Source organism: Typopeltis vanoorti, chromosome 4, assembly GCF_054136105.1.
Source record: "Typopeltis vanoorti isolate ZY-2024b chromosome 4, IOZ_Tvanoo_1.0, whole genome shotgun sequence".
NCBI lineage: Eukaryota > Metazoa > Arthropoda > Arachnida > Uropygi > Thelyphonidae > Typopeltis > Typopeltis vanoorti.
Window position 1 is genome coordinate 114,562,561 of NC_143552.1, and position 14,300 is coordinate 114,576,860.

A 14,300-nucleotide genomic window follows, 5' to 3' on the forward strand; every position below is an offset into this window, starting at 1 on the left:
AGTGTCTGCAATAGCTTTAGGATTAGTCAGTATAAGGTTTAACAGTATAAGGAATTTAACTTTTTTTTTTTATTTTCCAAACAGGATATTCACCTGCTGAATGCATGATGTAGCGTGTGATATTTTTATGTTTCTTACTTTTGGTATCAGTTGATATTTTACTGGTTTCTGATGATGGAGGGATTTGAGGCCCTGATAAATTTGAAGATGAAAGATTCATACTCAAAAAGCATGATCAGATGCTGGAGATCTCTTATCCGCAATTGAGTCACACATGAATTCCCATATCTGGCAAGCAATAATGACAGTGTGTGTGTGTGTGTGGACACTGTTCTTAAACCATGGGAAGATTTACTGTGATACCACTGACCTTCACAGGTGACTACTAGCCAACTAATCCTAGCCAGGCCAACCAGGACCATCAATCTTTCTGAAGCAGTGGCCAAAGCAGGCATGCAAGATGCAGGATCCCCTCTTTCTGGATATCCCACTGCATGGCAAACACAGTGGGAGGATGCTGGATTGCAGTGATGGTGGTCTTAAGAATAGGAAATTAAAAGACTCAGAAATAAAGTAAAAAATGTGTGAAGTACAAAAAAGGAGGAAGAATCAAAAGAGCTAGCATCGAGAATCCCCCCCCACACACACACACCCTTCTGCTACCATAGAAAGGTGTCTCCCCAACATAAAGGGCAACTTTAGTCTGATTGCTGTGAAAATTTTGCATGAAAATCAGAAATAAAAAGAATAAAACTAACTTCTCAGTAATGAACTTATAGAGAGTTTTTACCCACATTTTACCCACTTAAGCACAATTTTTAGTGAAAATAAAATATGAAAATAAATAATAGAATTAATAAAGCTAATATGGTGTGAAGCCAGCTGAATAAATTTATGTGGAACAAGAGAAAGAAATCAACCAAAAGACCAAGCTAGCAACATATATAAGAAGACAGTGTCCAAGCAATTTTAATATATGAAATGGAGGCCATGGTTAGAAATAAAGCAGTTGATCAAAGGTCAGAAATCAGATGCGATGTGTCAGAAAAGATCTTAATATTTTCTGACATCTTCGCATCTTAAAAGCCAAGAGACTGGAAAAGACTAATAACACTCCAGAATGTGCTAGCAGATTTAACCTAAGATGGTATGGCCATTAACAGAATAGGAGATGAAAGATTAGCAAAACAAAAGTTGAAAGCAAAGCAGTAGAGAGGACAATCATGATAGGAGTACTTAAAAATTTGAACCAGCCATGAAATGTTACTATCATAACATCTAATACCCTGATTGAGGATATAATATATATCAGAAGATAACTATAAGAACTAAAAAAAAGAGTTCGACAATGACATATGATCACAATGGTTATTTTGAATTTTTTCAGAAGTGTCATGGAAGAAATAGACATGAATAGAAAATATAAAATGGAGTTATATTTAAAAAACATAATTGTTAAGTTATATTTAACAAACTAAACAGAGCCAGCTGTGATAAATTGAGCTTAAAAAAATCCAGCACACAATGATAATCAGACAAAGGGATGGATAAAAACTGAAATATAACTTTAAAAGGCAATCTCACAAAAACAAGCAGATTTATATATGGCTGACTCTCACGATAGAAAATAATGCTATAACAAACTTGCTTGCTATAACCAACTACTGAAAAGTCCCGACTAAAGTCAACTGGGACATCAAATGAAGGACAGAGTATACCAGACAGGCAAAAATACCATCCAAATTTTTGACTTGAACAAGATAGGTGGAGAATCATGAAAACCAACCTCAGACAGCACCTGAATGAATACTTAGCATATAAAAGAATGAAAAGAAGATTAAACAAATGATAAAAGGAGATATATATATATATATATATATATATACTGAAAATGTGTTGCCTGTATTTTTACTACATGGAACAACCAGTAGTAAAATTGATATGATCCACATAGATTATTTCTACCCAAGAGTATTCAAAGAGTCAGCTAAAATAATAAAACACCTTTAATAATGTATCAAAAAAGAAGGTATGATTTTACATCAAGTCTGGACCTCTCTCATTAAACATGAATGCAGATGCAAGCAGCACAGTAAATGTCAAAAACCATCAAATGTCTACATAGCAAATGCATGTACTGCACTGTTACTCTTGTTTTCAAATAGTTCAGTATGATCAATATATGTTGGTAATCTTAATTTTTTTTTTCTCACTTTTATCTTCTGATAGTGTGAAACACAGGAATTTCACGAAACTAGTTGAGCATTTTAATAAACACGTTTACTACCAGTTGCTCCATGTAGTAAAAATACAGCAACAAATTTCATTATATCCTTACTAAAGAGGCCTATGTAACAAGTTGAGATTCTTCACTATAAAAATGGAGAAAAACACCTCATTTTAACAAGTTTTTATTGTAAATGCACATTTTACAAATTTATCATCTGGGAAAATTTCTGTACAAGTACATAACTGCAATGCTTTACAAAATACACATGTCAGAAAATTGACTTCAGTAACCTTTAAGTTCTCTGGAATAAATTAAATTATTTAGACTTAATGACAGCTTATATATGTATTCAACAGCTGGTCATTTTACAGTGTCTGCAAGTTTTCTTAAGGTGCAAATTCTATGACAACTTGAAGTATTATCATTAGTATTTTATATAGTTGCCTTGAGATCAAGAATGGAATGGCAACAAAACAGCTTCTTTGATCTTTCTATAGCTTGCACTTGAATTTATTATATATGTGCACTGTATGTTATAAAAACACTCATACACAAACCAGATGTTAAGTGTTATTCAAATTTGTGTAATGCAAAAATATTATCCTTCAGACATCTATACCAACCTTAAGGTATTTTACTAAATTATGCTAATACTGTTCCCTCTGTAGGAGTAGTTTCATTTGCTGTAGTAGTCTTTTCATGTGCAGCAGTAGCCTAAAAGAGGGGAAAAAAAAAATATATATATATATATTGATCACCACTAGAACAAGTTCCATGCATTAAGCAAAATGCAGTACCAGAATAAATATGCCTAAGTAAACTGTAATCTCTACTCATATATTGATTATTATCATTATAAGGCATAAGCAGCTGCAATGTACACTGATATATAGTTGATTCTTATTACAGCTAACTCACAGGGACCAAAGGAATAGTTTAGAGTGAAGAGTTTACTATAATGAGTTCTTGTACAAATGAAGCTTATTTTTTAAATGATTTCCAGAGTTATAATATCCACTGTAATCACAATGCTTCAACTTTTACAAGACTAATGCGATTCCCCTTGGTGATCATAATGAGTGAGAAAAATGCTCCAAATCTTGACCTATATAATGCAAATATTATCATATTTGCATTATATAGGTATGGGATAAGCAAATTATCCTTTTCAATGATAACCTTATTCAATGTTTGTAAACTAAAAAAAAAAAAAAAACCTTAATCAGAGCAAATGTTCTGCAAGTTAACATACAGTATTGAAATGAAGTGACATTTTGGTTTAGCAGAAAAATGAACTTTATATTAGTATAAAGTTCATTTTATTAATAAATATATTAGTATTATAGTTCTATAATATTCTCCTAACATGCTTTTTCTATCTACAGTACAAAGATATGTAGTATTCCTAAATTGGACCTTCCTATCCTATCAGTGGTCCTAACAGGCACTTAAGCACCCATGATCTTTCCAAGTATTTATTCTTGAACTTCACAACTGCAACCGTAACTTGAGGATAAGGTGGTTAGCCCTATGCATCCCGGTGTGTCCTATGTCTGTAGATGTGCATGTTCACAGGTCTGGTTTGTCTGTTCTGGGGGACAGAAAACATGAGTTTCTAGGTGAAAAAACCTCCTACCCCCTGTATGAGACTGGCTAACTCACCTTTCATTGAAAGAGACCAGATAAAGGTTCCTCACGTCACCGAAAAAATGTAATCTAGATTCTGAATGGTGAAGCTAAAATTATTATTAACAAGAAGAGATGATAAGTTTACAATACTGAGAATAACATACTTTTTTAAGGCCGAGTATTGTTTAAAATCCTATCTTATGATTTGCTGGATCCAGAAGGTAGTTAACTGATATTAGATATCAGCTGATAGAATGTCTGCTCTCAAAACAGGCTGTGGGCTCAAATCCTGTGGCATGGGTGTTTTTGAATGTCCTTAAGGTTATGAATTTCATTTCCTGGCATAAGATTGCCACTTTATTTATCGTAGATACACCTGAAGTGTACTGGGGGAAAAAAAGTTCCATGTCTAATCTCTAGAGCAGAGTTTGCAGATTATCTAAACCTTAGTCCATTTACAGTAATAAATGTATGGTAGTTTATAGCCTTTTATGAGTGGGATTCACATAAAAATGTACAAGTTTTTGTATCAAGATAAATTGGACTGACTACTAATTGGAACATATTTTAATGAAGAATGAATATGCAGATAAGCTGTGGATCAAATTTAATCACAAATTAATGTATAAAATGTGATATTTTGAATAAAAGGACCAAAGTTAAGAAAACACCTAATTTAAAATAATTCAAAGAGCATTAATATTTCAGAGTAAATAAATAACAGAAATTGCACAAATGAAACAAAACAGAAATATACAGACTTCAGAAGAATAATTTCATTAAAAAAAGAAAGAACACAAAATAGCTGCACATGATACTTCACTAAAACACAACCAGGTATAAATTAAAAGAGGTTCTTAAATATAAATTACTTTCCAAGTTACAAAGAGACTTTTGATTTAAAGGCCAGTATTTAGTGGGATCCATTTTTGGTTACAATCTTCGATCCATGTAAAAAGAAGTCTCTCTAATTCAATCATTATAATATTTTGATTTCGAGTGCATGCAGGATGAACTCAAAGCAGCCTTACCTTTCTCTTTGTATTCAGCAGTTGATTCACCCATTTCTGTGTTCTTGTCCTATCTTTGCTCTGGACTCTCCTTGTTCATTTTTCTTTATTATTTCAAGTTTTTCTTCCAATCAGATTACTTTTCGAATCATTTTCACACTTCTATTTTTTGCTCACTAATTCTTTTACTCATGATTTAACGTTAGCAAAATAATTTAAAATAAAAAAGGAAAATAATTGCACGAGATATGATCAGTAAAATGTAAAGCAGACAACATAAATTTTGGCGGTAAATTTGGAACATAGTGTACAAGGAAATAGTGTAGTATGCCATTGAAAAATAAGTTTATAAAATGTTTTAAATTTTAAAGTTAAAATTTAAATTTTAAATTTAACTAAATTATTTCATCATGGTGAGTGATTTTTTAAAATAGTTAGCCATAAAAAATGCATAGATCAAAAATTTTTAAAATCTGTAACATTTATTTTTAAGATGTATATAGGTGCACTAATCAAATTTTTGAGGATGCACTAATTGAATTTTTGAGGACGCACTAATTGAATTTGGGTATAGAAAAAAATGATGCACTAATCGAAAATGCACTAATTGGAGGCGCATTAATCGAGGAATTGCTGTATTATAAAGGTTCTTCACATTCTAGATCTGCTTTGAACTCAGATTGTTATCATTCCAAGTGAAGAGTTTTCATTACATTAAAAAAGTTAGAGATTTAAAAAATAATCTCTTCGAAGCACCATTTACTAAAAAGAACCTAGAAAATACCTAAAAGCCTTAAAACCAGGAAAAGCCACAGGTATAGACAATATTAGAAATGAGACCCCAAGGAATCTGAGAGAAAAGGCAATAGAGTGGTTGTTAGAATTTTTCAACTTTTGTTGGAAATTTGCTAAAATATCCAGAATATGGAGGCAAATGAAAGTAATATAATACCTATCCTGAAACTGGGTAAACCTACTGAAGATCCAAAGAGCTACAGGCCTATAGTTCTCCTATGCTCAACAATGAAGCTATATGAGAGGTTAAATTTGAGCAGGTTAAGTCCAGAAATAGAGAAAGTACTGATAAAAGAACAGGCAGGATTTAGATCAGGAAGCTCATGCACTGGACAAGTATTAAACTTAACACAGTTTACTGAAGACAGCTTTGAAGGGGGGGAGGGTAGAAGAAGGATCTGTATTCATAGACTTGACAGCAGCATATGACACACTCAACCTTAGAAAGCTTATAATCAAAATTTACAACATAACAGCTACCAGTTAGTGGAGGTATTTAAGTCACTGCTGTTTAGCAGGAGATCTCACACAAGAACTAGAAGCCTTTAGTTTACTATAAGGAAAAACCAACTGAAACCAAATCCTAGTAAAACTCAAATGTGTCTTTTCCATATCAATAATAGGGAGGTGAGGAGAGAGAGTTGAATATAGAATGCAATGGTGTGAAACTGGTCAATTATCCATATCCAACTTACCTAGGTGTTACACTAGATAGGAGTTAAATTATAAGCAACATACAGAGAAGACAGCAGCTAAAACTCAAAGATGTATTAATATTCTGCAGTAATTAACATCATCTCAGTGGGGCAAGTCCACAGGTACTGTGCACCTCTGCACTGGCACTTTGCTTTTTGACAGCCAAGTATGCTAGCCCTGTTGGAGAAAGATCATCACATGTCAAAATTATTAACAATGTTCTTAATGAATGAAACATGTCGGCACATTACCGGTTGCCTTAAGTCTACAAAAATTGACCCATCTTTACTCACTGCCTGGTATTGTACCTCTTCACATCAGAAAGACAACACAATATGAGCAGAAACGGCAACTAAATGATGAACAGCATTCTTTGTATGGACATGTTGCAGTACACGTCCATGAAGCTAAGATCAAGGAAAGGTTTTACGAACTCAGTGGAATGATTGGTTGATTCCATAAATGCTACAAGGTCAACAATTGGTAAGAACAATCTCCAGAGGTTCTGAACCTAAATTAATCTCTTCCATCCGGCTTACATCTAGACTGGCAAAGATGGAAGACACTGAATAGACTTCATTCCAGAATGGGCAGATCAAAGCAGAATATTGTCAGATGGGACTACACAGGCAATGACAACTGTTCATGTGGTGAAACACAAACCATGGAACATCTTCTGCAATGCTGCCTAATAGACATTAATAATGTCTATTAGGCAGCATTGTATGTACCTGAGAAGATTTAATGCAGTGTAATGAAACAGCTTTAAAGTATATTAGTGAATGGATGAAAGTATATTAGTGAATATTAGTGAAATTTGACATTTTATGTTTTTGTGTAATGTTTTTATGGTTACTCTTGTAAATAAAAATATTACATAAATGACATTCCATGCCATTTGTGTAATAATGTGTTTTTTTTTATGTTTATTCTCTTAAATGTATACTTTTAATCCCTATTCTTTTATATGTATGCTTTTAATCATTTATATATATATACAGGGTGTTCGGGATAAATTTGACAGTTTCGTAAGGAAAAAGAAAATCTTCTTTGTATCTATTAAATTTAATGAATTGACAAAAAAACATTACAGGCAGAGTTAATTACAATACTATCAACAAGATTTACTCAAAATAACCACCATTAGCATCGATCACAGCTTCAATTCTGCTTCGGAACCTCGAACAAGCTGATGCTACAGTCTCCCTGGGAAGGGCCGCAAAAACTGTTTTAATTTTATCCATTAACTGGGCTTTTGTATTACTGGAAGTGCGATTGGTGTCTTTTTCAACTGCGCCCCATACAAAATAATCCATGGGGTTAAGGTCTGGGGAGTTTGGAGGCCAAACATTTGGACTGGTGAAGTCGTAGAAATTTTCAGACAACCATTTTTGACTTTTCCCAGAGGTGTGGCAAGGGGCCGAATCCTGCTGCCATACATACGGCCTACCATTGCCTACCCTTGTTATCCAGGGCTTGACTACAGTTAGCAACTCCACGAACAAAGCCCGAATTCCAATGCCAGGGTTCTTCAACACCTGTTGAAGAACCCTGGATTTGAATTCTGCTGTACGAACGCAATCAGATCGTCTGCTAGGGATCTTTCTTCTTGCTACATCCTCGTAGTCACCATTGCAAGTCTCTAGTTCATGCCTGATTATTTTTACTGTATTCAGGGAGCATTGGGCAGCAGTCGTAATATCCTTATTTTGATGGCGGGCACGAATCATCATGATACAAGTTATTCTCTTCCATGATTCAGGTGGGATCCAGCTATCCATCCTTTCTGACATCTTGTATATGAATGAAGAAGGGTCCAAACTTTTAAATGAAGAGAAGTGTGTGTTAATACATGTAACTTACGGAAAAATATAATTAATTATAAATATGTCAAATTTATCCCGAACACCCTGTATATATATGCTCTTACGTTTTCTACAGTTTGCACATGAAATAAATAAAAACTAGTTTCCTTATAAAATCCATTTCACACAACCAAATGCCATTCTAGTCTAGAAGGATATAAACAGGCTCTAGCATGAGCAAAAGTAACTCTGCACAATCTGATTTGTGTACTGCTCACGTTATTAGAAATAAAGGGAGGTATAAAAATCTGTAGTAATAAAACCCCCTCTTACCTTATTAGACATTTGTTCCCAGCTTACATCAGTAAGCTGGGAACAAATTTCTTTGGTACTATTTTTGGTCAAATTTTTTTGGTACTATACAGTCATTTAGCTTGCATTCCTTGCAACCAAATGTCACTCTAGTCTGGCAAAAAAATGCAATGGCTCTAATGACACTTGTTCCCAGCTTGTACTAATGACAAACTACATTTCTAGTATCATGCAGTCTTTATACTTTAGTATAAAGACAAGGAATGTAAGCTAAATGAATGTAAACTAAATTACTTAAAGCATACCCCAAAAATGGGATATGCTTTAAGCTTTGACCTATATCAAAGTGTTGCCATTATAATGTCACTTTGTGTAATTAGAACATCCATAAATTAACAACCAAGAAATTATATACTTGGTTTAATCCTTTGTCCAAGTGTAAGCAAACAAGTTTGCACTTGAACTATTTTCAAGACTGGGACAACATGTTATTATGAATAAAATCTGGGTAGTGACCCTTCCCATGATGCATAGCATTATACATGTCTGTAAGGAGATGTGTTTTGCATTATGGGATACTAAGGCAAGTGATGTGAAGTCATTACCTTCTTGATACGAATTGCCCCAGTCCTGAAAATAGTTCAGGTGCAAACTTGTTTGCTTACACTTTGACAAAGGATTAAACCAAGTATATAATTTCTTGGTATATTTAATTTATAGTATAACCAAGTGGAAAAACTTCCTAATTAACACATAATTAGAACATCTGAGATCAACTATGGCTGTCTCAAAAAGATGGAAAAGAATAGGATAAAACAAGGAAAAGAGTTCTACATTTCTCCTGTTATACATCAGTGGATTTTCTGATGCAGAAAATCCACTGATATATAACAAGGCATATTGCAGTAGTCCACTAGAATACTGCAATATGGAGTGATGAATCATAATACACACTCTCTTCAATTCAGATGGGCATATATATCTAGGCAAAAGTTTTCAAAAAAAGTCATTTACCTGAGGTTATTTTCCTTATCTATTATATATGATAACAGTGGTATTATGGTGCGAGGGATATTTTTTCCAGTTCAAACTAGGACCCCACCCTCCCTCATCATAATGTCCAGAAAACTAAACAACAGTGAACATTATACAGATGTTGAGAAAAACTGTTTTGCTTATGTTAGTAGGGAGCCAAATGGATAGCATATGTGGTTCCAAGCACACACATCTTGCTGATAGATGTGTACAGTTAAAACTTGGGTAATGTCATTTATTTCTACCAAATGTGATGCATGCATATTCTTGTTATGGTTCCTGGGTTATATTATCACAGTTACATCATGTAAGGGCAAAAAACAAGTCCCTGATGCTTTCAAATTGGAATCAGAACCACCCAACTAAGGAAGATAACCCTGACAGTAAATGCTGGACCTCCACAATTTCTGGAGGTTGGTGGCACAAAACAAGAAAAAATAGCATCACGAAATCTGAAGAAATAATGACCAGTCAAGACTAAGCTTTAACAAAATGCAAATGTTTTAAGAATTGAATCATGGAAGAACATTTTCTCTCCCCTTCCAACCTGGAGCAGTAATATGGACTTGCAGACTAAAGACAAGCTGGTGAGATCCAGGTGATTTAATGGTTCTTGTCAAACCACTGATGATAGTTTGTTATTTTCAAACTGAAATATCTGGCAATGTATTAAATATGCTTATCTTGTGCTAACATGTTGATAATGATGTGTGATACGATGATAATGATAACATGTTGATAATCAATATGTTGCAAGTAAAAGAAAAAATTATATGGCAGAATGATTTTAAAGAATGCCGATGGTAGGGAGGTAACTGAAACAGTTGATATAGTTGAATTACTGAGCGAGTACTTTGCAAGAATATATCATCCAGGTGGTGACATTGCAGGAATGAATAAACCAATAGATTATACGAGAATTGTGGTAAATGAAGTGGAGGTGAGTAGTCTATTACAAAACCTCAATGTCAATACATCTGTGGGATTGGATGGTATACCAGCTCCTGTCGTACGTGAAGCAGCTAAAGAACTGTTAGTGCCCTTGGCCATTTTCTTTAATTTGAGTCTCGGGTCTGGGTTAGTCCTGAGGGGGGGGGGGGGTGGAAAGAGGGAAAAATAGTTCCACTGCATAAAGGAGGTTCCAAGACTGCTGTTGTAAATTACCAACCGATTAGCATATCAGGAATCGTTGTCAAGATCTTGGAGAAATTAGTCAAGAAAAAAATACAGGATTGGATAGATGAAAATGGGATACTGTATGGGGGACAACATGGTTTTGTGAAGGGTAGATCATGCCTCAGTAACTTACTCACGTTTTATAACACAGTGATGGCTGAACTGGATAAGGGTAATGGGTTTACAGTGATTCTACTGGACCTTGCTAAGGCCTTTGAATACCACATGGAATTCTAATCAGTAAATTGCAGCATATGGGGATGGATATAGGGTTGGTGAGATGGGTAGGAGGGTGGTTGATGGAGAGATATCAGCGAGTGGTTTATTCAGGAGTTTATTCATAGAGTCCAAAAGACGGCTTGTGACTAGTGGTGTGCCGCAGAGTTCTGTTCTCGGACCACTACTTTTCAATTTGTTCATTAACGATATAGGAAGGAATCTGAGAGGAAGTGTTCACTTGTTTGCTGATGATGCAAAGTTGGGTAGAGCAATAGTGAGTACACAGGATGTCAAAATTTTGCAAGATGATTTGGATAGTTTGGAGGACTGGGCTAGGGAAAATGGATGTCAATTTAATGTGGCAAAGTGTAAGGTTATGCATTTTGGAGTGAAAAGATTAGCAGCAGTATATCACATTGGTGGAACCGTACTCCAGGAGATTGATGAGGCCAGGGATTTGGGAGTGTTGGTGGATAGGGAGTTGAAGTTTAGGGGACGCATTGCAAAAGTGGCAAAATCAGCTCATCAAATCACTTGGTTGCTGAAAAATACTTTAACAAGCAGAGACAAACAAGTTATTGTTCCTCTGTATTATCAAGCCTTGATAAGACCCCCATCTAGACCCCAGATATGGGTGCCAGGGTTTCTTCTTGATGGGAAGGAGGTGGAGAGGGTCCAGAGGCGAGTGACCATGATGATAGCAGGTCTATGGAATGAACCTTATGAGAACAGGTTGAACATTTGTGGGTTACAAAAATTGGTTGATAGGCGGAAAAGGGGTGATATGATTGAGACATTCAAATTACTGAAGGGTTTCTATAAGATTAATTCAGAAGATATTTTTGAGAATAGGAGTGGTGGTGGGAGGACTAGGGGTCATACATGGAAGCTGGGCAAGAATGTGGTTAGCAAGGGTGTTCGAGCTAGGTTTTTTACTTGGAGAGTGGTGAATGAGTGGAATAAGCTACCAGAGTCTGTTGTGACCATGAATGAGTTCAAGGCGAGGTATGATAGATACTGTGTGAATATCGAATAGTTGTTCTTGACATGATGTTAGGGCCTCCCTCGATGAGTATGTCGACTCCTTGGAGTTGCCCGAAATAATAATAATAATTCTTACTTTCATGTCATAAGTTTCTCTCAAAAGTAGAATTCTGTTCCGACAAGGGGAAAGCTTTACCACAAAGATCAGTAAACTATCTGTACTACAAGGTAAGCTAAGAGTGAGGATTATTTTTCTAAAAATATGCTGCAATAATCAGATCATTCCAAACTTTGCTAAGATAAAAGAAACCATTAAATCACCTGGAGATCATAATTCTACAGAAACATCAGCTTGTCTTTAGTCCACAATCAACTCAGAGCAACTAAACATGATCTTGCTATTAACATTCATCAGGTTGCTGATCTCCAAACTTCTATCTCTGCAAACCTAGACCCACAACTTTCCTATATAGTTCTTAGTGTGGCTAGACGCTCTCTGCAATGTTCATTTAATAAACAAAATCGACATCTAAACCATAAATTTGATGTCCTTGTTGCTAGACAAATCAAGCCTTTCCATGTTCCAGATAATTGGGTTATCAACATGTCAGGACACCCTTCAACAGATAAATGAAACATTTATCCTTTCAAAAGGACACGACTTCACTATAGTCCATAAAAAGATTCCATATTTAGATTTCCTTTTTAACATCGAATGGAACTTATTTCACCTCTCCAGTGAAAAGGCTAATAATCTCCGCTTAGAAGTTGCATCCACATACATAAAGCCAAGCTTTAAGTAGGGTGGAAAATCTTCTCCATCTGAAAAGAAAGCTCTACATTCCCTAAGAAACAACAGTCACCTTGTTATCACTAAAGCAGACAAGGGAAAAGTGACAGTAATTATGGATTCTTCAAATTACAAAAGAAAAATTTATCTTTTACTATGAGATCCCTCAACATACCAAGAACTGGATCATGACTCCACTAACAGGCAACCGAAGAAATTAAATTCCCTTCTAGATGAAGTTATAAAGTTTAGATGAAGACACCATAGAAAGGCTAAAAACTCATTCTGCAAGACCTCCTAGGTTTCATGGTCTACTAAAAATCCACAAGAAAAGACATTCCTCTCCATCCTATTGTAGACTGTATTGATTCACCTACTTACAGCATAGCCAAATATTTGGCAAACTTACTGAAATCACATATAGGCAAATCTCGCTCTTTTTTGAAAAACTTGATTTTTTAAACAAATTAAAAAATGTTTCCTTACACCCTATTGATCTTATGATGAGCTTTGATGTAGAATCTCTATTCACAAATACACCTCTCAAAGGGACTTTACAATTACTTACCGACATCTTCCCACAAGATATCGTAAAATTATTCAGATTCATAATGCACTTCGGATATTTTTTTGTGTCAAAACAAATTCTACAACCAAGTAGAAGGTACTGCCATGGGAAGTCCACTTTCCCCTGCTCTAGCCAACTTTTATTTGGAGCATTTAGAAGATATCCTTTTTTTCATCTATATACCCTCAACCTATATTTGGGTTAGATATATAGACATTTTTGCAGTATGGCCTCAGAACAGAGATTCCTTACCTTACTTTTTAGCCAAAATCAATACTTTACATCCTTGTATGAAGTTCACCATAGAAATTGAAAAAACAAATACTGGACGTTACATTCTCAAACAATCTGCTCATCATTCTTCTCAAAAGACAGGAATCATAAAATGTTTAATTCAACGAGTTAGAACTAATTGTTCAACTCCCCATCATTTACAGAAAGAACTTTTTACTATCAAATAATACATGAAATTAAATGGCTTCTCTGAAAGGACTAACAACATCTGTTCGAATCCTACAAGCCAAACCAAAACAACAAAGAATCAATATGTCAGGGTCCAATCCCATATATCTCTGGAATTTCAGAATCAATTTCTAGAATTCTGAAGAAATATGATCTAATAGCTACTTATATTCCTATCGATAAAATATCCACCTACTTCCCATCGTCTAAAGATAAACGCTCAACTATGTCTCTTTCTGGTGTATACCAAGTTCCATGTGACCCATCGTTTTACTTTAGACAAACCTCAAAAAAATTCCTCTATAGAAAAAAGAATACAAGAACAACCTTATATTCTTCACAACAAATCCAATAAGTCTGGATTGGCACAACACAGATTAGAGACAAGCCACAACATTCTCTGGTCCAAAACTAGCCTTCTACACTGATGTCGGTATAAATTTTTAACACCTATTCAAAGAGTGCTGAGGCCTTACTTCAACACCCTAACTTGAATCAGAATGACTGCATATTCTTGTCAAAAATATAGGAAAGTTTGATTCAAATAACACAGTAGTTATTTTATTTAATTCATTATTTATTTATTTTT

General features: G+C 34.7%; 1 protein-coding gene across 1 annotated transcript in view; it reads right to left on the reverse strand.

Moving 5' to 3' along the window:
* Positions 1–2,395: 2,395 nt before the first annotated feature.
* The window catches only part of LOC150107622 (uncharacterized), a 170,549-nt gene continuing 158,644 nt past the window's right edge, over positions 2,396–14,300 (reverse strand). The window contains exon 9 of the mRNA XM_090391428.1: positions 2,396–2,944. Within this exon, the coding sequence (XP_090247554.1) occupies positions 2,873–2,944 (72 nt within the window). The 3' untranslated portion in view covers positions 2,396–2,872. The remainder of the gene's footprint in view (positions 2,945–14,300) is intronic.